This window comes from Marmota monax, unplaced genomic scaffold, assembly GCF_021218885.2.
Source record: "Marmota monax isolate L192 unplaced genomic scaffold, Marmota_monax_Labrador192_F-V1.1 WCK01_AAM20220418_F8-fsc00008, whole genome shotgun sequence".
In the NCBI taxonomy this organism is placed as follows: domain Eukaryota; kingdom Metazoa; phylum Chordata; class Mammalia; order Rodentia; family Sciuridae; genus Marmota; species Marmota monax.
Genome location: NW_026694432.1, coordinates 9645590 through 9670909, shown reverse-complemented (window position 1 = coordinate 9670909; position 25320 = coordinate 9645590). Strand labels below are relative to the sequence as shown.

The 25320-nt window shown below is 38.7% G+C and overlaps 3 protein-coding genes and 1 long non-coding RNA gene across 5 annotated transcripts in view; 3 read left to right on the top strand and 1 right to left on the bottom strand.

The window, feature by feature from the left end:
- Window positions 1–6363, top strand: part of Rlf (RLF zinc finger) — a 72423-nt gene extending 66060 nt beyond the window's left edge. For both annotated transcript variants that reach the window (XM_046468374.2, XM_046468375.2), the window contains one exon: window positions 1247–6363. In XM_046468374.2, the coding sequence (XP_046324330.1) occupies window positions 1247–5887 (4641 nt within the window). In that variant the 3' untranslated portion in view covers window positions 5888–6363. The remainder of the gene's footprint in view (window positions 1–1246) is intronic.
- Window positions 6364–10747: 4384 nt separating this feature from the next.
- Window positions 10748–15075, top strand: Tmco2 (transmembrane and coiled-coil domains 2). The gene is made up of 2 exons (XM_046418923.2): window positions 10748–11979; window positions 14681–15075. The coding sequence occupies exons 1-2, from the start codon at window positions 11737–11739 to the stop codon at window positions 14993–14995; spliced, it is 558 nt and encodes a 185-aa protein (XP_046274879.1). The 5' UTR covers window positions 10748–11736; the 3' UTR covers window positions 14996–15075.
- A 4847-nt stretch (window positions 15076–19922) lies between these two features.
- On the bottom strand, window positions 19923–22063 carry LOC124109705 (uncharacterized). Its single transcript, XR_006857076.2, has 2 exons — window positions 21682–22063; window positions 19923–20523 (listed from the first exon to the last, which is right to left on the bottom strand). It is a non-coding gene; the product is annotated as an uncharacterized LOC124109705 (long non-coding RNA).
- A 54-nt stretch (window positions 22064–22117) lies between these two features.
- Zmpste24 (zinc metallopeptidase STE24) overlaps window positions 22118–25320 on the top strand; it is a 41812-nt gene continuing 38609 nt past the window's right edge. The window contains exons 1-2 of the mRNA XM_046468372.2: window positions 22118–22439; window positions 25070–25216. Of these exons, the coding sequence (XP_046324328.1) occupies window positions 22317–22439; window positions 25070–25216 (270 nt within the window). The 5' untranslated portion in view covers window positions 22118–22316. The remainder of the gene's footprint in view (window positions 22440–25069; window positions 25217–25320) is intronic.

The following is a 25320-nucleotide window of genomic DNA, read 5'->3' as shown; positions in this document are numbered from 1 at the left end:
TTTAGAATGATGCTCAATGCAGAATAATTGCTTATCAAATTGTTTACTGTTTAATAGTGGAATTTATTGTTACTTTACATGGTATTCTGTTGAGTACTCGCTATGTGCCAGCATTGTAGCAATCATTTTATATTGTCATTTCATTTTTATAACAACCTAATTCTACCACTTTTGTTAATTTACCAGTGAAGAAAAGAGAGGGTAAGGAAGATAAAGGGAGTTGAGAAATTCATCCCTTGTAGTAAATCAGGTTCAAAGACATCAGATTCTGCCTTTAAGGTCTGTACTTTTACTCACCACGTTCTAAACCATCTTTCACATATCTCACTTCTTTTCTCAGGTATTCTCACATTCCATTTCAGCTCTCAGATACAGAATTATTTTGTAATCACTAATCTTTATCTCAGACAAGATCATCTTCCTGATTTTTGACTAGTTCTGAGAATTTGCTATGATAGAAATATTTTTCTAATTCCTGATATTTTTTCCATGGAAAACTGAGATTTGGTTCACCTATGTCTGTGAAGTACTAAATTTTTTTAGGAGAAAATAGAAAAGAATCATGATTTTAGCTTTGGGGTTTTGAAAAACCCAAGTGTTCATGAAACAGTGGTGTTCCTTAAATTGAATTCAGTTTTAAACTAAGTTCTATACAAGTTTCCTCTTCCTTGTTTACTTAAACCCTGTTCTTTTTACCCAACTTACCATCATTCTTTAAATCCTTATTTGTCCTGTATTCCTTTGAATTCATTGGTATTTATTGTTTATACATCACCTGGCATATAGATAATTATCTTGAGCGTTAGGGACTGCTTTTTTAAAAAAAAAAATAAACTATTTATTTATTTGGTAATTGTAGATGGACAGCATGCCTTTATTTTATTTGCTTTTGCTTTTTTTTTTTTCCCAACATGGTGCTAAGGATTAACCCAGTGCTTCACATGTGCTAGAAAAGTGCTGTGCCACTGAGCTACAGCCCCAGGGAATGCTTTAATATACTATGCCATGTATAATTGGATATTCCATAAATATATATCATTATTGTTCATGGTTGTAACATCTTTCTAATCCAGTACTTTGCTTCTTGAAACAAGAAGGATCTAAATGTAATTTGCATGGACAAATATTTAAGATGAAATTTAAAAACTCTATAAAGATTTTAAGACCTAAAATAGCTTATTAATGGGGATGAATTGAATCTCTCTATATATTTAACAATAACTTTTCTTCCCTCTTTTTCTTACAGGCACAAGATGCTGGTCTTGGGGTGTCAATTTTATTATGTGTCAGAGCTCTTCAACTCAGGTCAAGTGAGGATGAGGAAATGAAGGCATCAGTTTGTAAAACAATTTCCTGTCTTTTACCAGAGGATTTGGAAGTTAGACGAGCCTGTCAGCTTACAGAATTCTTAATTGAACCCAGTTTGGATGGATTTAATATGTTGGAAGAACTATATTTGCAGCCAGATCAAAAATTTGATGAAGAAAATGCACCCGTTCCAAATTCTCTTCGATGTGAGTTGTTATTAGCTTTAAAAGCCCACTGGCCTTTTGATCCTGAATTTTGGGACTGGAAAACTTTAAAACGACACTGCCACCAACTCCTAGGACAAGAAGCCTCAGATTCTGATGATGATTTAAGTGGCTATGAAATGTCAATTAATGACACAGATGTTTTAGAGTCATTTCTCAGTGACTATGATGAAGGTAAAGAAGATAAACAATATAGAAGAAGAGATTTGACAGATCAGCATAAGGAGAAAAGAGACAAAAAACCCATTGGCTCTTCTGAAAGATACCAGAGGTGGCTTCAGTATAAGTTTTTCTGTTTGTTATGTAAGCGGGAATGTATAGAGGCCCGGATTCTTCATCATTCTAAAATGCATATGGAAGATGGAATTTACACCTGTCCAGTTTGTATTAGAAAGTTCAAGAGAAAAGAAATATTTGTTCCTCATGTAATGGAACATGTTAAAATGCCACCAAGCAGAAGGGAACGCTCTAGAAAGAAATTGCTTTTGAAAGGCTCTCAAAAGAGTATTTGTCCCAAGAGCCCCTCTGCAACCCTGGAGCAGAATGAACAAGCCAAAGGAGAATCTCATGAATATGTCACATTCAGCAAATTAGAAGATTGCCACCTGCAAGACAGAGACTTGTACCCATGTCCCGGGACAGACTGTTCCCGTGTGTTTAAACAATTTAAATACTTAAGCGTGCATCTTAAAGCTGAACACCAAAATAATGATGAAAATGCCAAGCACTACTTGGATATGAAAAATAGAAGAGAGAAGTGTACTTATTGTCGACGGCATTTCATGTCTGCTTTTCACCTGCGAGAACATGAACAAGTGCATTGTGGTCCCCAACCTTATATGTGTGTGTCTATAGACTGTTATGCTAGGTTTGGATCCGTGAATGAACTACTTAATCATAAACAAAAACATGATGATCTTCGTTATAAATGTGAATTAAATGGCTGTAATATTGTTTTCAGTGACTTGGGACAGCTTTACCATCATGAAGCACAACATTTTAGGGATGCATCTTACACTTGCAACGTTCTTGGCTGCAAAAAGTTCTATTATTCCAAAATTGAATACCAGAATCACCTCTCAATGCATAATGTTGAAGGTTCAAATGGAGACATAAAGAAATCAGTGAAACTTGAGGAGTCTGTGGCAGGTGAAAAACAAGATTGTGTTGCTCAGCACCATCTACTCGACCAAACTGATAGATCACATTTACCTGAAGATCTTCTTTTCTGTGCAGGAACAGCTAGTTCTCAGATAGATACAGAAACTGCAGAAAATCTGAAAGAAAACAGTGACAGTAATTCTAGTGATCAGTTAAGTCACAGTTCTTCAGCTTCATTAAATGAAGAGTTAATTGACACATTGGATCACTCTGAAACCATGCAGGACATATTATTATCTCATGAGAAGGTATTTGTGCCTTCCAATTTGAAAGAAAAATGTTCCAGTATGGCAGTTTGTTTTGATGGGACTAAGTTTACCTGTGGTTTTGATGGCTGCAGTTCCACATACAAAAATGCAAGAGGGATGCAGAAGCATCTGCGGAAGGTACATCCATACCATTTCAAACCCAAAAAGATAAAGACAGAAGATCTCTTTCCCTGTTTGGGTAATGAACATAATCAGACAAAGTTTGATGTAGATCCTAAACCTAGTTCAGATACAAACAGTGACTCCCCAGATGAAGGTCTAGATCACAATATTCATATTAAATGTAAGCGAGAGCCTCAAGGTTATTCCTCAGAAGCTTCTATTTGTGCTTCTAAAAGGCCATGTACAGAAGATACTATGTTGGAACTTCTGTTACGTTTGAAACATTTAAGCTTGAAAAACTCAATAGCACATGGATCTTTCTCAGGGTCATTGCAGGGGTACCCATCCAGTGGTGCTAAGTCTCTTCAATCGGTTTCATCTACTATCTCAGACCTTAATTTTCAGAATCAAGATGAAAATGTGCCAAGTCAGTACCTTGCACAGTTGGCGGCTAAGCCTTTTTTCTGCGAGCTTCAAGGATGCAAATATGAATTTGTGACCAGAGAAGCTTTGTTAATGCATTATCTTAAAAAGCATAATTATTCAAAAGAAAAAGTCCTTCAGCTAACAATGTTTCAACATCGGTATTCCCCATTCCAGTGTCATATTTGCCAAAGGTCATTTACAAGAAAAACACACCTTAGGATTCATTATAAAAATAAACATCAAATTGGCAGTGACAGAGCAACTCACAAACTTTTAGACAATGAAAAATACGATCATGAAGGCCCATGCTCAGTAGATAGGTTGAAAGGTGATTGTTCTACAGAACTTGGAGGTGATCCCAGCAGCAACTCTGAGAAGCCACGTTGTCATTCTAAAAAGGATGAATGCAGTTCAGAAACAGATTTGGAGTCATCTTGTGAAGAAACAGAAAGTAAAACATCTGATATCTCATCACCAATAGGCAGCCATAGAGAAGAAGGAGAAGGAAGAGAGGGAAGAGGTAGCAGGCGAACTGTTGCTAAAGGAAACCTGTGCTATATTTTGAATAAATACCATAAACCATTCCATTGTATCCATAAAACTTGCAATTCTTCATTCACTAATCTAAAAGGCTTAATTCGCCATTACAGAACTGTACATCAGTACAACAAAGAACAATTATGTTTAGAAAAAGACAAAGCAAGAACCAAAAGGGAACTTGTAAAATGTAAAAAGATATTTGCTTGCAAATATAAGGAATGTAACAAACGTTTCCTGTGTTCCAAAGCTCTTGCTAAGCACTGTAGTGACTCTCATAACCTAGACCATATTGAAGAGCCTAAAGTACTTTCTGAAAATGAATCTGTAGCAAGGTTTTCCTGTAACCAGCCTCAATGCCCTGCTGTTTTTTATACATTCAGCAAGTTGAAACACCACTTGATGGAACAGCATAATATTGAAGGAGAAATACATTCAGATTATGAAATTCATTGTGATCTTAATGGTTGTGGCCAGATTTTCACCCATCGAAGTAATTACTCACAACATGTATATTACAGACATAAGGACTATTATGATGATCTATTCAGAAGCCAAAAAGTAACAAATGAAAAGCTACTAAGAAGTGAAAAGGTATGTCAAACAGCTCACACACAGGGGCACGAACATCAAACTACCAGGAGGTCATTTAATGCTAAATCTAAAAAATGTGGTTTAATCAAAGAAAAGAAAGCTCCAATTAGTTTTAAAACAAGAGCTGAAGCCCTCCATATGTGTGTAGAACAGTCTGAGCACACACAGTACCCCTGCATGGTTCAGGGATGTTTATCTGTGGTAAAATTGGAGAGCAGCATAGTGAGGCATTACAAACGTACTCATCAGATGAGCAGTGCCTATTTAGAGCAACAGATGGAAAACCTTGTTGTTTGTGTTAAGTACGGTACCAAAATAAAGGAGGAGCCTCCTTCTGAAACAGAGCTCTGTATAAAGAAAGAAGAAAATATAAGCTGTGAATCAGAGCACATGAAGCACAGCCATTCCCTGGGTGACAGTAAGGCACCCCTCCAGAACACTGATTCTTCTCATCCAGGTGAAAGGGATAGTGGTCAGAAAGGGTGTGCAGAAAGCAACCCAGCATTTGATACAGACGCTCTGCTCTACAGAGGAACTTTGAAATGTAACCATAGTTCAGAAACCACTTCTCTGGAACAATGTAATATAGTTCAGTCTCCTCCCTGTAAAATAGAAAATTCCATATCTAATCCCAGTGGGACTGAAAGTGGGACTTATTTCCCAAGTTTCCAGCTGCCTTTACCAAGGATCAAAGATGAAGAAACTGGGCAGCACAGTTCAGGGCAAGAAAACACTGTAAAAAATTCAACCCATGTCCCAAAAGAGAGTTTTAGGAAACATTCACAGCCCAGGTCATTTGATTTGAAGGCTTACAAACCTATGGGATTTGAATCTTCATTTCTGAAATTTATTCAGGAAAGTGAAGAGAAAGAGGATGATTTTGATGATTGGGAGTCTTCAGAGCACTTAACATTAAGTAATTCTTCACCACCCAGTAATGACTTAACAGGGGATGTTACGACAAATAATATAGTTAATAACAACGACCCTGAAGTTGACATACCTCATTCTTCCAGTGACTCTACAGTTCATGAGAACTTGACTGCAATCCCACCATTAATAGTAGCTGAAACAACAACAGTTCCTTCTTTGGAAAACCTGAGGGTTGTATTGGACAAAGCATTAACAGACTGTGGAGAGCTTGCCTTAAAACAGCTTCATTATCTTCGGCCAGTGGTAGTCCTTGAAAGATCGAAGTTTTCCACACCAATTTTAGACTTGTTTCCAACAAAAAAGACAGATGAGCTTTGTGTAGGAAGTTCCTAAATAACAATTTTGTTTCAGAAACAGACTGGCTCCATCACTGCAACATGGGGACAATTGCCAACATGAACAAAGGCTGAGAACCAGCCACACCGTTGTTTAGGGTAGAATAGGCTGTGTATTTACATGAATGTATAATATCTATGTCAGCAGTATTGGCTGAGTCCATTAGCTCTCCAGTTGGTTTATTGATTGGGTTTTTTGTTTGTTTGTTTATTAAAAAAAAAAAACGGAACTGTACTCTTGTTTGGTGCTAATTAATACATCAAAATATACTGGGGCTTCCTTTTTCAAATTAAGTGTGCATGATTGTATATGAAACAAATACTACGGTCCCAGGGTGGGAGGGCTAGGGAAAGGGATATGGAGTTCTTACTTGACTTGAATGTGCACCCAAGGGTGCTTTGTGTAATATATTGTACACTACAGCATCTTATATTTTTTGAGTTGAGTTTCAATAAATTACAATTTTTCACCCATTTCTGGTTTACTCATAATGAGTTTTCATGTCACATATAAACTGGAATTGCACTTGTGTTTCCTGGAATGTGCACTCATATTTTACTCCAGTAATTTTTTTTGTTAACCAGATCATCAGATCAAGGTTCTTTTTGAATGACCCTTGACTTTTTGTAGAAAATTCTGAGAGAGTAATTAGCTCTGGGATTCAAGATAGCTCCCAGAGGAAGAAGTTCAGAGGTTGACCAGTAGAAAGGAAAGAGTATGCTAAGCAGAATGTGAAGGGCACAGTAAATTCAAAGGCCTGTTTCCAGGGAATTACAAATAATTTGATATACTAGCAGTAAAAGGGCTGATACTTATTGTAGAGATAAGTAGGAACCTGTGAACATTGAAGAGTTTGGGCTTGAGTCTATAAGCAACTGAGAACCTTTGAAGGATGTTAAGTACACATTCAAATTAATTTATAGATGACTTGAAATTCAAGTGTGATTTGAAGTTCAAAGAACAGGATAGGAGGTAATATGACTGTTGAAGTAATCAGAAATTCTAGCAAAGGGAAGAGTAGATGAAACAAAATATGTAAAAAGACAAGATTGTTGGGACTTGAAGGGTGAAGAAAAGGATTTGAGAAAAACTTAAGATTTGGCAGTGATGAAACCAATAAGATGGGAATACAAAGAGATGAGTGGGTATTTGGGAAGAGCATGGAAAACTTGAGTTTGGTCATGTTGAGTTTTAGTGACACCAATAGAAGAAGCTCAGTTTCTGATCTCTTGACTAGAATGCTAGCCTGGAGGGACACTAATGAGAAAGAAAAACAGGTAAAAGGTATTGAAGTACCCAAAATACCACTTTTCCATAATTAAACTGAGTATTATTTATGAAAGTGAATGGTGAAACTAAAGTTCCAAGCATAGATGAAAGCCAGGTCATGCACATCACCTCATAAATCCAGTGCTGACATTTCTTCATTTAAGTATAGAAATGGAAAACTTGTGCATATTGTTTCTGACTAAGATGTAACCTGTGAAAAAGTCAAGTTTGCTTTCTTTGTAAAAGAAACATGAAAATCAGAAAGGTGGTTCCTTTCCACCCCCAAAATGATGCCTCCTGTCATCATACTACTGATTAATATGTAAGCTGTCATGTAGAAAGTCTGGCCTAGTGTGACCTACTTGGTCTACACCTTCAAGAATAAATATTTTTGACAGACTGCATTTGGAGGTCCGAACCCCTTTGAGAAAGAAAGGTAAATGGAATAGGCAGGAGATTATAAAACCTATAAATGAGGTTTAGGTTGTGACTCAGTGGTAGAGGGGCAAGATGAATAGCATGTTGAAGGTTACAGTCAATCCTTAGCATTGCAAAAAACGAAAAAACCCTGCAAACAAATATTTGGCAGATTTAGCTAGGAGGTGTAGAAAAAGGACTAGAGACCTAGGAAAGTTATATGAATAGTTAACAAGAAACCATGTATTTACTAAGCATATGCCATCTGCTAGCTTCTGATTGAGTATAGAACAGGGTGTAAGCTTCCTGTATCATACACATCAGACTCTAGTAGGGAAGCCTGATATTAAGCAAAATAATACAGATAATTAAAGTTGTACCATAAAAAAGCTAACATTGAGGGCTAGGGTTGTTGCTCAGTGGTAGGGCACTTGCCTAGCATGTGTGAGGCATTGGGTTTGATCCTCAGCACCACATTAAAAAATAATAAAGGTATTGTGCCATCCACAACTAAAAACAATTTTTTTAAAAAAAGCACCCCAAAGGGCTGGGATTGTGACTCAGCGGTATAGCACTCGCCTAGCACAGGCAGGACCCGGGTTCAATCCTCAGCACCACATAAAAATAAAGACATTGTGTTGTGTCCACCTTCACCTAAAAAAAAAAAAAAAAAGCACCCCAAGGGCTGGGATTGTGGCTCAGCAGTAGAATGCTCACCTAGCACATGAGAGGCCCTGGGTTCGATCCTCAGCACCACATAAAAATAAATAAAGATATTGTGTCCAACTACAACTAAAAAAAAAAAAAAAAAAATTTTTTTAAAAGCACCCTAAAATTGAGGACCAAAAAAAAAAAAAACAGCAAAATTTCCTTGAGAACATCGTATTTAGACAAACGAAGAATCAATATCTATTGATGGATAGCCAGGTAATGTAAAGGTAATCCTCTTAGCAAAGTGACACATGCCTCTAATCCTAGTTATTCAGGGCTGGTTGAGCCAGGTGGATCACAAGTTCACTGCCAGCATAGGCAATTTAGACCCTGTCTCAAAGGACTGGAGCTCAGTTGTAGTATATTGCTAGGTTCAATCCTGGAGCGGTGGTGGGTTTGTGGTGCAACAGCTTTGACTGTTAGAGGCATTAACAAGAATACTATGACTGTAGTTGGAAGAATAAATGGGAGAGGCAAAGGAGAGAAGTTTGGATAGCTAAATAGAAAAAAGAAATTTTAGTGTCCTATAGCCATGTTCTTTTTTTTTTTTTAAAGAGAGAGAATTTCAATATTTTTCAGTTTTTGGCGGACACAACATCTTTGTTTGTATGTGGTGCTGAGGATTGAACCCGGGCCGCACGCATGCCAGGCGAGCGTGCTACCACTTGAGCCACATCCCCAGCCCCTAGCCATGTTCTTCATAGGATTTTATTTGAAAGGCAGTGAAGAACCTATTGAAGGCTTGAAAGTAGCTGTTAAGTTAGGAAGGTGTGATATTAAAGACTGCTGAGTGGTGCATGGGTGGATGACACTCTAGGGGTGTGCTGAGATGCCTGCATAGATGGTGTTTAAGTTTATTGTTAAATGTGTTCATGTGTTGAAAAGAAATCAAAAACTTAATGATTTTTTTGAGCCAGATTTTCTTTGAGGCACCTTATGCTTTGGAGACTTACCATACCTTTTATTTAGTCATAAATGTTACAGTAATAGTAGCCCTTACCTATATGTGTGACATGGTTCTTTTCACACAAGTTATATAATCCTTTTTACAGGCTCTGCAAGATAGGAATTATTGTCACTTTGCAAATGAAGATATTGAGGCTTAGGTTACATAACTTGCCCAAGTAAGCAAAAAGAGAAAAAGAGCTAAAATTCAAACCCAGATCCATTATACTTCAAAGGCACGGGGTGGGAGGGCATTGCTGGGGATTAGGCAAGCATTCCACCACTGAGCATCCTCAGTTCCCAAGGCTTATCTTAACAGCTACTCTGTAATGCTTCTGTCTAAACAAATAGTAAAATACATTAATAACCACTTGATGAATGAACAGTTTTTCCTATAAATATATTTGCAAAAATGTTCAAGTGGGCTGGAGCTGTAGCTCAGTGATAGAGCACTTGCCTAGCACATCTGAGTCATTGGGTTTGTCTTCACCACATATAAATAAATAAAGGGATTGTGTACATCTACAACTAAAAATATATTTTTTAAATGTTCAAATGCCTATTATGTGCCAAGCACTAGGGATACATTAGTCAATAAAGTGGATATATGGTTGGTTCCTGTGTTGGATTGACAATAGTCAGGGAAAACAGATGTTAAGCCCCAAATTGCACAAATGGATATAGGTGTGCTGGAAGTATAAGGTGCTTATCTAATCTAATATAGGGAGTCTTGTGAAATATTTCAGTTATCATAATCCTATCTTTATTCAAAAAGTTTCTGGATACCATTCTTTAATAGTTTTTGAACTGCTGGTGGGCTGTGGGTTTAACATTAATAGCAGTCATTCCTAAATCAGTCAATCATTTCTTTCTGACAAGCACTCCATCTCCAACAGCATCCTAGACACCTTTTTCTGATGCACCTCTGCTGACTCAAGCAACTTCCATGGCTCCTTTTATTCCTGCAGGTACAGAATGGAGTGGTTCCCTCTCCATGAGGCTCTTCTATTCCTGTTCTTTCTCTCAGCTAGAATGAACACATTAAAGCCTGTGGTATCTAGTTCTCCAACTCATGTATCAGATAATATTTTTTTAAATTTGTCATAACATCCTTTTTCATTTATTGTGCCCCTCCTCTCATTGCAAACTTTTCTGAATTCTGTCTTTATAATCTGATCTAACAATTTAGATGATATTTACTTGTGAATTGTTTTTTCATGAAAGTTTTTTGGGAACAGGACATCCACTTAATATCTTCCCACCATCTTGCTGAGTTGTTAGGTACTAGTCAATAAATCATTGATTTGATAACCCATCATGCAGGTTACAGTGTAGCAAGCAATTGCTTACAAAATATTTTATAAAATTATGCCATTTGTTCCTAATAAAAATCTTGTGAAGGTGGGATCCCTCATCTGTAAATAGGTATGCAAATGAGTCTCAAATATATGAAAACCCTTCTTAAAAATCACAATTTCTAAATTATAGTGATCTGGGGCTGGGGATGTGGCTCAAGCGGTAGCGCGCTCGCTTGGCATGCGTGCGGCCCGGGTTCGATCCTCAGCACCACATGCAGACAAAGATGTTGTGTCTGCCAAATACTAAAAAATAAATATTAAATGAAAAAAAAAAAAAAAGAAAGTCTTTGATTCTATATAGCCCAGTATGCAACTAGCCATTTTCAAAAAAAAAAATAATAAATAAATAAATAAATTATAGTGACTTGAAAAGAATGAAAAGCTACAAAATGATCCAGTAGTAACTGCCTTCCACATTTACAAAGTAAACTACTCACTTTTAAAGAAAGCCCTTTCTAAATCCTATCTTCTCAAATTTCCAGTTTTCTCACATCATGTGAGAAATAACTGCCATTCATTTCAAGGAATTGTTGGAAATGTTCTCCATCTACACTGTCCAAGAGAGTAGCCATGAGCTCCATGTGACAATTTAAATTTAATTAAAATTAAAATATAAGATTTAGTTCCTTTGCAACACAACCCACATTTATGTATGTGTTTATGCACTGGGATTCAACCCAGGGCTTTTTACTACTCAGCCACATTCCCAGTATTTTTTGTTTATTTTGAGACAGACTCTCACTAAGTTGCTGAGGTGGGCTTAGAATTTATAGTCCTCCTGCCTCAACCTGGAGAATGACCAGGGTTACAGTCCCTAATGTATGCCACCACACCTGGCCACTACCCATATTTGAAGTGAAGGGTGGCTACCACATTGGACAAGGCAAATATAAAATATTTCCATCACTGCAGAAAATTATATCCAAGAGTGCTGCGACTAGCCAAAGATGAAAGGAAGCGATAGAATAAACTGAAAACACAGGCTAGTGCCTGATTTTGAGTGAGAAGGATCTGACCTTTGGAACAGTGACATCACAAAGCACAGCTCACAATGACTCCAGAACATTTGGGCTCCCAGATCACTCTCCCTAACTCAGTCTAAATTCCTGAAGCCTCTGCACATGTAGTTCCTGAAGCTGTATTAAAATGACACCATCTTCACCTTCATCTTCTACTTGGGACAACCTCTTAGATTCTCTCTCTCTCGGCACAATATGGAATTGGCTACAAGCAACTTTTCTGGGAGAGACCAATGTGCCTCAGCAAACAAATTTGGGGCTACTAGAAAATCTTGCTCCGGCTGTGCAAATCGCCCTGAGGATTTGCTTTTTAATTTTGTTGGCAGTAGGATTAATTGTCTTATGGAAACGAAGTGTTCGGTCAATTCAGGTTGTACTCTTTTGTTACAGAGAAATTTAAATAGTTATAAATTGAATTTTGATTGTTTCTCCCATGTTGCTGCCACCTAGCTTTATTTAAGACCATGTAGACGATCAAGTGTGAACCCATGTATCAAGATGGTAGAAACTAAGTTATCCTGGAAAATCTCCACCTCTGGGTTTTGAACATAAAATGTTCTTTTCTTACAATGATCTTTTGCTTGTCTGCTGTCATAAAATAGACCAAACAAATTCATAAACTTATTTGATCACTTATTTATCTTTGAGTGCCTACTATGTTATAGAATAAACATTGTAGGATAACCAGGATCTTGGGTATTTCTGTTCTTACTATGACAGTGCTCTTTAACTGATAAGGAAGTATATAAAGTCATCACAATGTTTTTTATTATTCTGTTTTAACAAGATAAGCCTCCATCCATATATAGGGGCTCTTTGAGGGAATAGGAATTTAACTAGCTGGGATTGTGAGAAACATTCAGGATTTTACATTCTTCTGTTTAATAATTTCTTGTTAATAATAAAGTGTTTTGGGAATCCCAATAGTTAATATGAAATGGATAGAGGTTATTTTCACATGACAAATGAGGAAACTAAAGTGCATTGATGTTCAATAGAAGTAAAAGGAGACGGGATTTAAAGAGGACTTTAAAAAAAAATGTTTTTGTAGTTGTAGATGGACAGCATGCCTTTATTTTATTATTTTTATGCAGTGCTAAGGATCAAACCCAGTGCCTCATATGTGCTAGGCAAGTGCTGTATCACTGAGCTCAGCCCCAGCCCTACAGAGGACTTTCTTAAATAGTGGTTTACTTGATAAATACAGAAGTTTTTACGGGATAATTTTGTAGCATTCACTTTATTTGCAGTACTGGGGATTGAATCCAAGGACATTCTACCACTGAGCTACATCTCCAGCCCTATTTCTCTTCATCATCTATATAGGATATATATATATATATAATCTGGCCAAGTTGTCAAGGCTTGCCCAAAACTTGAAATCTTCCTGCCTCAGCCTCTAGAGTAGCTGGGATTTACAAATGTGCACCAATAGGTCCAGCAACCTCTCAAAACCCTGCATGGTAGCCAGGCCAGGGATTATCACCTCCATTTTGTAGGTGATGTAACTTGGTTATCACCTGCTCAAGTTCATGTCATTAGAGCTGACAAAACTGAGATTTGAACCCAATTTTTAGGATTCCAAATTAAGTTCTCCAAAATGTCATTGAATGCAATCCAACTGACTTTCAACAGAAGAGAGTATATGTGTACACACATATTCAGTTAGTTAATAGAAGAACCAAATAAGAAAACAAACTTACTGGGCACAGTGGTGTGTACTGATAATCCCACAACTCCAGAGGCTGAGGCAGGAGGATTGTAAATTTGCAAGTTCAAGGCTAGCCTCAAAAACTTAATAGAGAGACACTGCCTCAAAAAAATAAAAGGGGGTGGGGATGTGATAAAGCACCCCTGGGTTCAACTGGAAGGAAGGGAGGGAAGGAGCAAAAGGAAACAAACTCTAATTCTGGGTTTAGCTCAGTCTGAAAGAGGATCTTGCAGGTCTTCAGACACCTCAGCCATTTTTTTTTTTTTTTTTTTTTTTAAGCAGTGGGGTAGTAATGGTATTACAGAGTAGTTAATGTTGTGGCTCTGGACTCAGACTGCTTAGGCCTCAGTTTCTATTGAATCACTTGTTCTGTAACCTGAGAGTAATCACTTAACCTCTAAGCACCTTTTTCCTTAACTAGCAGTACTTCCCTCATAGGATTGTTGTGCAGATTAAAGCTTAGCATATGCAATATTCAATAAGCAGGGCTAGTTATTTTAACAACAACAAAAAAAAAAGTGATTGATTTTATTCCCATCCCAGCAGGAATCTGTCTTAGCATATTAAAACAAACTTATGACCAGGAAATCTAGCTTTTCAGACCACTATACTTGGAAGTGAAAATTCCTGGATTAATTTAGTCCTGGTTTTATACTGTTTCCAATATGGACCTTGAACAATGAAAGGGTCTAAATTTGAAGATATCTAAATAGTTATCCAGGGTTTTTTTCTGCATAAATATAGGTCATGCATAGGCAAAGTGACTTCTAGCACAGAGTCTGGCATGTGGCAAATTTCAGCAAGTTAATAACATTGCTTACTACATATAATATTTTTTTGATACCTGGGGATTGAACCCAGGGCCTCACATGTGCTACTCAAGCTACCTACTGAACTACATCCCTAGCCCTTTTTATTTACTTTGGTACTAGAGATTAAATCCTGGGTGCTTACCCACTGAGCCACATTCTCAGTCCTTTATTTTTTATTTTGAGACAGGTTCTCTCTAAATTGCTTAGGCCCTCACTAAATTGCTGAGGCTGGCCTTGAACTTGTAACCCTCCTGCCTAGGCCTCCCAAGTAGTTGGGATTATAGGTGTGTACCACTGTACCTGGTTTATTAATCTTCATTAAATAAATGCAAAAATACTTCCAAAATATAGTGGTCTGAAAAACTGCCTACCGCTTCAATTTGTAGTAATATTCAAAAGATTAAATAGATGTGAAAATGTTTTGTTAAATGAAAGTTCTGGCATAGGAATGAGGTATAACTGTTACTATTAGACCTTTTGTATTTATAGTAAACTGGCATTTGACATGAGTGAACAAATAACACTCAAATTCTGTTGTTTTGTTTTAGAAAATATTGCTGTTTATAATCACACTCTACCAACTTTACAAGAAGGGCTCAGATTTTTTTCAGGCTTTGCTAGCCAACCCAGAAGGGAATGGTCAGAATCAAAACAGTAGTAATTTCTTCCTGTCCTTGGGTCTGCAAGAAAAAATTCTGAAAAAACTTCAGATGGTGGAAAACAAAGTGAAGGACCTGGAAGGGATGATCCTTGCCCAAAAACCTGCCACGAGGAGGGATTGCTCCTCTGAGCCCTACTGCAGCTGCTCTGACTGCCAGAGTCCCTTGCCCACATCAGGGTTTACCTCCACATCTGAAATGTGATGAACTCCAGTTTTTTTTCCAGAAAAACACTGTTTCCCTCATGTGTGCAGTGGTGTTATTAATAAAGATAGAGAACTATATTGAAATTATCCTGCAAGGATTGGCTCTTTATTCAGTAGGGCCCATCTTCTACTTGTGTGTGTCGTGGGGGAAGATGGAATATAGAGATAGTTAAAAATGTCTCTAGGGATGAGGCTTCAAGGTAGAATGCTTGCCTACCATGCACAAGACTCTAGGGTCAGTTTCCAGTGGGGATAGGTGGAATCTGGGATTGTAGTGCTCACTTGTCAGACTGAAGACCATAAGCAGCTAAGTAGGAAAGGAATGGAAGTGGATGAGAAAAGAAGGGAGGGTGGTCAGAGCTACTGCCTTAGGATCCATGCTGAAGAGGTGTGACCAGAGGTATTGAAAGGAAAGTGCTGTGCTGTGGACTGTGCCATAGATATAGGCTGGCCTGTGCTGGTCCTTTGCATAAGAAAAATATGCAGCCCAGGGCATTCCTGCATTAATTACTCAAATGTGAGTGTTTTAGTCATTTTTTTTTTCTGTTCTAACTAAAAGACCTGACAAGAATAATTTTAGGCTGGGCACAGTGGTACACACCTGTAATCCCAGCGGCTCAGGAGGCTGAGGCAGGAGAATCAAAGTTCAAAGCCAGTCTCAGCAAAAGTGAGGGGCTAAGCAACTCAGTGAGAACCCTATCTTTAAATAAAATACAGAATAGGGCTGGGGATGTGGCTCAGTGTTTGAGTGCTCCTGGATTCAATCCCCTATACCAAAAAAAAAAAAAAATAGAGGAGGAAAAGTTAGTTTATTTGGGGTCTCATGGTTTCAAAGGTATCAGTCCATAGACAGCCAATTCCATTGTGTCCATCTACAACTAAAAATTTTTTTTTTTTTTAATATTCGGGGCTGGGGATGTGGCTCAAGCGGTAGCGCGCTTGCCTGGCCTGCGTGTGGCCTGGGTTCGATCCTCAGCACCACATGCAAACAAAGATGTTGTGTCTGCCAAAAACTAAAAAATAAATATTAAAGTTCTGTCTCTCTCTCTTTAATAAAAATAAAATAAATAAATATTTTATTTACATTTTAGTTTTCGGCGGACACAACATCTTTGTATGTGGTGCTGAGGATCGAACCCGGGCCCCACGCATGCCAGGCAAGCGCGCTACTGCTTAAGCCACATCCCCAGCCCTAAAAATATTTTTTTTAAAAAGTGATTTGTTGCCATGTTGGAGAAAAACTGACTCTGCTGAATAACAAGAGAACAATATAGCTGTCTCCTAGGTTGTCCCTTCCTAAAGGATTTCCGAGGATAATTTTGACCATAATTCCTGCCTAGTGCACTGGTGTTAAAATGCAACCACTGCAGGGTGGGGCCAGAAAAGGATTTGCAGAGGAAGTGATATTGAGTTGTCTAGTAAAGGATTAAATAGGCGATGAACAGAAAATATTCTTCCTGGGAATCATTATTGGTGTATATAAGAAAATAGGAGGGGCTGGGGATGTGGCTCAAGTGGTAGCGCGCTAGCCTGGCATGCGTGCGGCCCGGGTTCAATCCTCAGCACCACATACAAACAAAGATGTTGTGTCCGCCGATAACTAAAAAAATAAATATTAAAATTAAAAAAAAAAAAAAGGATGGCTCAATTAAGAAACAAGGAGAATTTTAGACTGATGCACTGGCTATTTTCAGAGTTATAATTATGAATTCTGGGTTCAGGGAAAAATTCTAACCTCACCTTCAAATCAACTTTAATTCATGATATGGTGAACAGAACAGATGGGAGTTGACAACATGCATTATCCAACAGTTTGGGTGAGAAGTTTCTTATTATGCTGCTGCTGGAGTGTCATGCTAATCTCTGAGAGTCAGTCTCAATTGTCTAAATTCCATTCCAAACCTCTTGTCTTGATTACCCCTCTGGGGTATATAAAAGGAAAGTATTAGAAAAAGGGCCTTGAATAGTAAGTAGACTAATGTCAGTAATGAAGGACCTTTAAGGTCATATCTTACTGAGGTAGAATGAAAGGAATAAAGATAGGCAGAAAGAAGACAAAGGGGAAAGAAAGAGACAGTAGCTGTAAATCTAAAAGCCCCATGGTCAGATTTACTCCCCAGATTTGTTTTTTTCTCCAGGTTTATCAGTCCCAAATTTCTGAGAGATCTACAAATCTTAGAGTTATTGTTAGTTAATTAATCTATGAAAATTGCCTCATTTTGATCAAAGTTTAAGTACACTGTTAGCCTACACAATGTGTTTTTGGATTAGATAAAGCATAGGGAGATGTATTTAAAGAAACCAATAATATAGACACATTCCAAACATCATCCAGATAGAAGAGATAATGTCAGTCTGAAGATCCTGGAAGATCAGACCACCATCAACTTCTAGAGATCTGCAATCAAAGAACTGAGTTCACTAGGCTGATGTTGCTATCCCACACCTTCCTATGCCACCCATCACAAAGTATCCTTTAAAAGAGACTTCAAAAGCACTTCTAACTCTAGAGATAGCCTGAATTCTGCTCTGAGAATGTGTATCTTCACCTTTCACTTTCTAATAAACTCCTCCTCTTTGTTAAAATCTGACAAATCCTTAAATTATTTTCTGTAAAATGTCTAGAGCCTGGAAGGTTGAAATAGAGGTCTTGTCTCCTCTTCCTCTGGAAAGACCCTATGATGAAAGTACAGTTTGGGTTTTTTTTTTTTGTTGTTGTTGTTGTTTTTTTTTTTTAAGAGAGAAAGAGAATTTTAATATTTTAGTTTCTGGTGGACACAACATCTTTGTTTGTATGTGGTGCTGAGGATCGAACCCGGGCCGCACGCATGCCAGGCGAGCGCGCTACCGCTTGAGCCACATCCCCAGCCCCTCTGTTGGAACTTTCTATAAGTGACACATAATTATTCACTTTCTGAAATTCACTTATCTATCCACTGCTACCTCTCTGGACTCTCACTTGGATTCTATTGTGTGTGTGTGTGTGTGTGGTGGTGGTGGTGGTGCTGGGGATTGAGCCCAGGCCTTGGACATACTAAGCACAGATTCTGAGTTTCATTAACATTTCTTTAGAATGTGCTCTGGACCTTCGGAACATTAATATTTCAATTTTCTGAGCTATACTTTCAGACCTCACCTGGGTTCTTGAAATGGGCTCCTAATTGGACCACTGCTTTGATCTGGATCTGTGTCCTTATTACATTTACCCTTCACACAGTAGTCAGAGGAATCATCATTTCTCAAAACTCTCCAATGGCTTATTCTTTCATTCTGAGTAAACATCAGGGTTCTAACTAGGAGGTTGTGGATGATGCCAGTGAAGCCAGATTTATTTATTTATTTATTTTTTAGTTTTCGGCGGACACAACATCTTTGTTTGTATGGTGCTGAGGGCCGCACACATGCCAGGCGAGCGCGCTACCACTTGAGCCACATCCCCAGCCCCGAAGCCAGATTTAAAGATAGGTAGTGTAGTTAGGTAAATCGGGTCTAATATTGAGTAAAATCGAAAATGAAGGCCATGTTGAGAATGGAGCCTGGGAAAGCAGAGCAGCACTTGGAAAATTGAAATATTAATGATCCCAAGGTCCAGAGCACATTCTAAAGAAATGTTAATGAAACAGCTCCAGCAAAGAGGGAGATGCTAATCAAAAGCGCCTCCAGGCCCTTCCTGCCCAAGATTACTCCTCAGGCCCATCTGCCCCTCACCTTTTGGGTCTCCCCACCTACATTCTATCACTGCAAGATAACAACAAAGGACAGGAACCTGATAGAAATGCGGGAAAGCTGAAAGAAGACCTTAGCTATAAAAGAGGGACGACCTCACCCTTCCAGGGATTCCACCTCTTGGGTCCTTTTCTTCATCCGGGGAGAAGACTTTTCTGCTGTCCTTTAATAAAGCTTCTACTTTCCACTCTAAACTTGCCTTGGCGTGCTTCTCTGGTGTTATACTTCAGCATTGCAGAAGCAAGGACTCTTTCAGCGGTAACATCAGGATCTGCATTTCCCTTTCTCCTTACTCTTTCTTACCTTCTTACCAGTCCCCAGGTGGGTTAAGCATTGTCCAACCTCAGGGTCTTTACACTGTTCACTCTGATTGACATTTTCCCCAGTTACCCACTTTTTTTTGGGGGGGGGTCTGAGATCAACTGTTGGCTAATCTTAAAGGCCTTCCTTGACCATCTTATGTAAACTAGTGCCCCTCACACCAATACACTCTATTCCCTTTTCTCTGCTTTTTCTTCATAGCACTTATCACCACCTCCACTTTTACTGTGATATATTTGCTTATCATCTCTCACTCCATCCACCCCAGCCCACTAAGAATATAAGTTCCAGGAAAGGATGGGCTTTGTTTGGTTCACACTCACACTTAGCAGTGTCTGGTATTTTGCAGATATTTTTCTTGAATGAATGAACTGCAGTCAGTTTTGGCTTTGAAACTTCACACCATCTTCTGGTTCCTCTCTCTTCAAACACAGGGACAGATCACTGATGCCATTTTCCCAAGCATGAAGAGCTAGTAGCTAGCCTTTACTGGGTACTTATTTGGTCATGTACATTGCTTAGAGCTTTACATGAATTTTCTTATTTGATCCTAACAATGAAGGAGGTAAGTACTCTCTCACTGTACTGATGAGCAACTGATGCACAGAGGGTAAATAACTTACTAATCATGGTTATGACTGGCACTCAAGCAGCTTTAGTCTAAACTTGTGCTGTTTGTCAAAAGTTTGAGTGACAGAAGTTTCAGTGAGGCTTTGGACTCACGGATAAGTAAGGACAAGAAAAGTAAGAGGGCATAATAATGATGACCTTAGAAGAGAATATTTTGAAGGTGTTTATCCTTCCATCTAAAAGTTTTCAATGTAAGTTTAAATAGTTGCAATGTAAATTCTAGCAAATTAAAAACACTGACAATTAAAAACCGTGAAATCACTTTTTATAATACATCCAACAGAAAGTATATAACAATTGAATAAACACCCTCATCCATTAAAAAAATACATAAATGAGCTTTCAACATCATTCTCCCCACCCTACCCCAGTAGGCACAGAATTTTATTTAGAAAAGCAAGGGGAGAATGCAGGCCATTCCAAGAGTAAGAGACATCCTTTGGGGTAAAGTAAGAAATACACATTCGGGGGAGAATTAATCTTGAGTCAGAACCTTTGGGGTGAGAAAAGTAATAAACATTCAAAGGAGAATGTGACCCCTCTCTAGCAGGCAAGACAGTCTTAGCATTGCTCCTTTATCATCTCTAACTTATATTTAGGTTCTTTTCCCCCAAGTTATCCAAATGTAATTAATGTTTGAAAAACGTTTTATTGATCACTTCTTTACAATAAAAATATGTTTGAAAGTAAAAGTTTTAACAATTCCCTATAACTTATGGTTCTAGGTATTAGAAAGAATTCTGGGGCTGGGGATATGGCTCAAGCGGTAGCGCGCTCGCCTGGTTTGCGTGCGGCACGGGTTCGATCCTCAGCACCACATACAAACAAAGATGTTGTGCCCGCAGATAACTAAAAAAAAAATAAATAAATGTTAGAATTCTCTCTCTCTCTCTCTTTAAAAAAAAATAATAAAAGAAAAAAGAAAGAATTCTGAATTATTGCAATTTAGTATATAGCTAGTCAAAACAACACAATTACAAATTTTGATAATATAGAAATATAAGTGGTATAATTCTATTGAGAAAGCATTTCTTATGTCTGGGGATGAAGCTCAGTTGGTAGAGGGCTTGCATAACATGTATAAAGCCCTAAAATAGATGGGGCTTTCCTATCAATTAATTCATGCACCTAGGTGAGTATTTCTTACTGCTAAATCAACAGGGGTCAGTTTCAATTCCATTCCTTTTTTGTTTTAATAAACACAAGGCTAAGAAATATTCAAATAAATAAGAATATGAAAATGCTAGTAGTTTTGTTTTAGTAATGTCAATCAATTTTGGGGCTTTTTTCTGAGTTATAGTTCCAAAATTAAAAGTGATCTTTCATCAGCTAACAATTCAATTAGGTCAGCCATTAATTTTGCTGTAAATAAAGAACTGGAAAACATCTGACTTGCAAAATAATTTGTTATCTTATTATTATAACCATTTGCTTTTTTTTTGTTGTTTGTTTAAATTCTAGACAGAGCCTTCCTAAATTGCTGAGTCTGGCCCTGAACTTGTGATGATCCTGCCTCAGCCTCCAGAGTCGCAGTATCACTAATTTAAATAGATTTAGTTAAATTTATTGTTTAAAAAAATTAGGCAACTTAGCAACACCAGTCTATAGAACCAATTAACCAAATTAGATTTACTTTTGGTCAGAAAAATTCGGTTTTCAAGTAAAATAAATGTGTTGACAGGTGTCGCAGTGACACATTTCACTTCTGAATTCCAAGACAGAAATGGCACTAAGACTTGATCAGAGTTTGTCCCCTAGATAAAGACAGGACTTTCATTTCAGGTATTTCTAACCTACCCTATTCTTGCCTTACCCCAGGGCACACTTGGGCAAAATGCCACTTCCAGGTACACTTAGGGTGGATGAGATAAGGTCTGCAAGTGAAATTCTCATTGCTACCGTCATTCTCATCTAATACACTTGAAGTCAGAACACGCCAATACAAGCCAAAACACTCCATGTGCAATGCCTCGCCTAGTTCTTCCGGTATCCCAGGGATGCACCTACCGCAGCTGGACAGCACGAGCCAACAGCAAAGATTTTGACAGCCTGGGACGCCTACTAAACTCGCCCATTCTTCCCAGCCACCTCTGGGCGCCGATGGCGGCCCACTGGGTCGGCGACCGCTAAACCCAGAATTTCTGTCAGCTCGTCCCAGCCCGGGAAAGCACAGAATATGCCGCAGCCCATTCTGGGCAACCAAGGCCCCAAAACCTAAAGGAATTGCCACTTGAGAGGTTAGAAAGCCCCGCCCCCGGCCGCGCTACAAAGCCCAGGAAGAAAGCCAGAACCCTGGGCAGGAACCCAATGTCGAGGGGCGGGGGATGGATGTTGGTGCAACGCAAGCTCAGCCAGGGCCGGAACTCAGCGTCTGGGCTCCCTCCCCGCTTTGGGCCGGAAATGAGGAAGGTGGGGCTGGTCATTTCGTATGAGAAACTAGAAGTCCCCAGCGGGTGGAGGCAAGAGGAGGAGTGCTTTTGCGACACTGCCGGCAGCGCGGAGGGGCTGGTATGGGGGCGGGTGTCTGTGTAGAGACACTCGGAAGGGACCTATATCGCTGTGGCACCGCGGGGACTCTTTGAGAGGACGGGTGTCAGTGTGGCACCGGTGCACGCTGAAGGAGCCGGTGGAACCGGGTGGCCATGGGGATGTCGGCGTCGCTGGACGCCATGTGGGAGATGCCCGCCGAGAAGCGTATCTTCGGGGCGGTGTTGCTCTTTTCCTGGACAGTGTATCTTTGGGAGACCTTCCTAGCACAGCGGCAGGTGAGCCTAGACAGGGCCCACCTGAACTCAACACCCGCCAGCCCTAGGCCAGGCTCGGAATGGACCCTAAGTCCTAGATGTTTGCTCGGGTCCCAGCACCAGTTTCAACTCCGTAACCCTTGCTGGGCCTTCTAACTTGGCCCTATGGCGGACTTGGCTTTTAGGGGTTCTTGGTACCTCAGGGAAGTTTTTCGTGAGACCCTAGGGCCTTAAGAAAGGAAAAGGTAGCCCCCTCAAGTTTGAGCTTATGCCTGCCCTACAGCCTCTTTGGTTCTTTGGGTCCAGACCCAGGCTCCTTTATCTTTGATGTAAGCCTTCAAAAGGAAGCTGCTGACATGTTCGAATCACAACTTCCCCATGATATTCGTGTTATCCTGCTCAACCACAGGATTAGGAAACCATTTTCTGAAAATAAAGATGTTGCAATTCTTCCAAGGACTGACACTCTCTTTTTTCTTTTTGATAAATTTTTCATATTTTTTTCTTTAGTTGTAGGTGGACACAGTACATTTATTTTTATATGATGCTGAGGATGGAACCCAGTGCCTCACGCGTGCCAGTTGAGCGCTCTACCACAAAGCCACAACCCCCTGCCCATCCTTTTTTCTTTTTTTTTTTTTTAATAAATATTTTATTTTTTAGTTGTAGATGGACACAATATTTTATTTGTATGTGGTGTTGAGGATCGAACCCAGGGCATCGCTCGTGCTAGGCGAATGCTCTACCTCTGAGCCACAACCCCATCCCCCTTTTTTCTTTTTAATCTCCTTAAAGTACATATGTTTTTGCCAAAAAAGTATTATATTTACATTATTTTCGTTAAAAAAATTTTTAAATAGTATCCTAGCGGCACACACCTTTGGCCCCAGCTACTCTGGAGGTGGAGGCAGGAAGAGCAAAACTTGGAGGCCACCATGGGCAATTATTTATTATGAATCTGTCTCAAAATTTTAGAGGGTTGGGGGAGCGGTAATCCCAGCAACTGGACCGTCTTTAAAAAATAAAAAGAGCTGGGGATGAAGCTCAGGGGCAAAGCTTCCCTGGGTTCATTTCCCTGTAACAAATAAAAAATGTGAGGTGGGGATGGGGTTTGAAGATGTAGCTCACCGGTTGAGCACTTGACTAGAATGCCTCAGTCCGTGGGTTCAATCTCCAGCACTGGTGGGTGGGGAGGGGGGGAGTAGAAGGCAAAAGTTACTTAATAACAGCTCTCTAAAGATAATCCTAATATAATAGCTTGAAAAATTAGAGATCTGAACTTTTTCCCCCAGTACTGGGGATTGAACCCTGTAACTCTTAAGATTGAGTTACATCCCCAGCACTTAAAAAAAAAAAAAATTGAGACAGGGTCTTGCTAAGTTGCTGAGGCTGGCCTGGAACTTTGGATCTTCCTGCTTCAGCCTCCTGAGTAGCTGGGATTACAGGCATGGATCACCTCACCTGACTGAGATGTGAATTTTTAGTACTGGGGATTGATCCCAGGGATGCTTTACCATTGAGTTACATCCCCAGTCCTTTTTATTTTTTATTTGAGAGAGGGTCTTGCTACATTGCCCAGACTGGCCTTGAATTTGTGATCCTCCTGCCTTAGCTTCTTGAGTTCCTGGGATTACAGGCATGTACCACTGTGTGTGACTAGATCAGAACTTTTAAATGAGTTTAAATGTTTAAATGAGTTTAAATAATTGACATTTTATTGCAGTCTTTCACCGTTGGTTGCTTTATTTAGAATCTTCTGTGTTGTCACTGATGATGGTTGTAAAAACCTTTCTAACTGTTCTCTCTTGAGCATTTCAGTCCTTTCTCTTTTCAAATTTTTTTTCTCAATTTACATTCTACATGAATCTATAAACAGTTTTATTTTTTTTTCTCAATAAGCTATTGACCATCTATCTGTCTTTCTTTAATAATAAGCCTTAATAACTACTTATTACTAAGTAGTCAGAGTAACTACTTTTCAGTAGTGCCTCTACTGAATTATGCATTATTTAATGCCCTCAACTTTTATTGACATACAATACATAGAGAAAGCATTTGTTGCAAAACCATTGTAGAAGATGTTTCTGTCCTATTTTTTTGGTATCTGCTTCCTGTGGTATGTCTCATGAGCCAAAATTACCTTTTAAAATTTGGCATACTGAGAAAATTGATCTTAGAGACCTGATAATTTCTTTGATTCCTTAAATCTCTCTTAATTTGGACCAAATTTAATGACTAGCAACAATATCTGTTATTGCTTGTGGTTTATATGTTTGCTTCTCTTTTTCACAGTTTTTTTTTTTTTTCCTGTATTATAGGACATAGTCATACCCAGAAAGAGTGGGCACCCTTGTGATGTTAAAACTTTGGTTTGCATATGTAAAGTGAAGTGTGAGGATAATCCTGATTTTTATTCTACCTAGTCAGCTAGCCTCATATTCTCTTGTTCTGCCTGTAACTTTTCTGCATCAGTTGTTTCAGTAATCAGTGTATGTGACCAAATGTAGTATTTTCGTATATATGAAACACTCTGCAGATATCCAGATTAAGTGACAAGTTAATGTTATAAACTATTCAATGTAAGATCATAAATTACTATTGTAATAAACAATTGACTGTTTTGTTAAAGTGTTTTCTTTAAAATATTTCAGAGAAGAATATATAAAACAACAACTTGTGTACCCACGGAGTTAGGACAGATCATGGATGCTGAAACATTTGAGAAATCTCGACTGTATCAACTGGATAAAAGTACTTTCAGCTTCTGGTCAGGACTGTATTCAGAAGTTGAAGGCACTGTAAGTAATTTATGTCTTGGAGAGATGGTCTCTCAAATTATTTAATACTTTGCAATGTTCTCATTTTTGTATTTTTATGACACAAAAGAGGGTACTATTCCTAC

Bases quoted from the DNA above. Each gene is read 5' to 3' on its own strand.
- Tmco2 (XM_046418923.2), top strand. From the start codon at position 11,737: ATGACACCATCTTCACCTTCATCTTCTACTTGGGACAACCTCTTAGAT. The intron at 11,980-14,680 runs GTTGTACTCTTT...GTTTTGTTTTAG, and splicing joins GAAGTGTTCGGTCAATTCAG to AAAATATTGCTGTTTATAAT.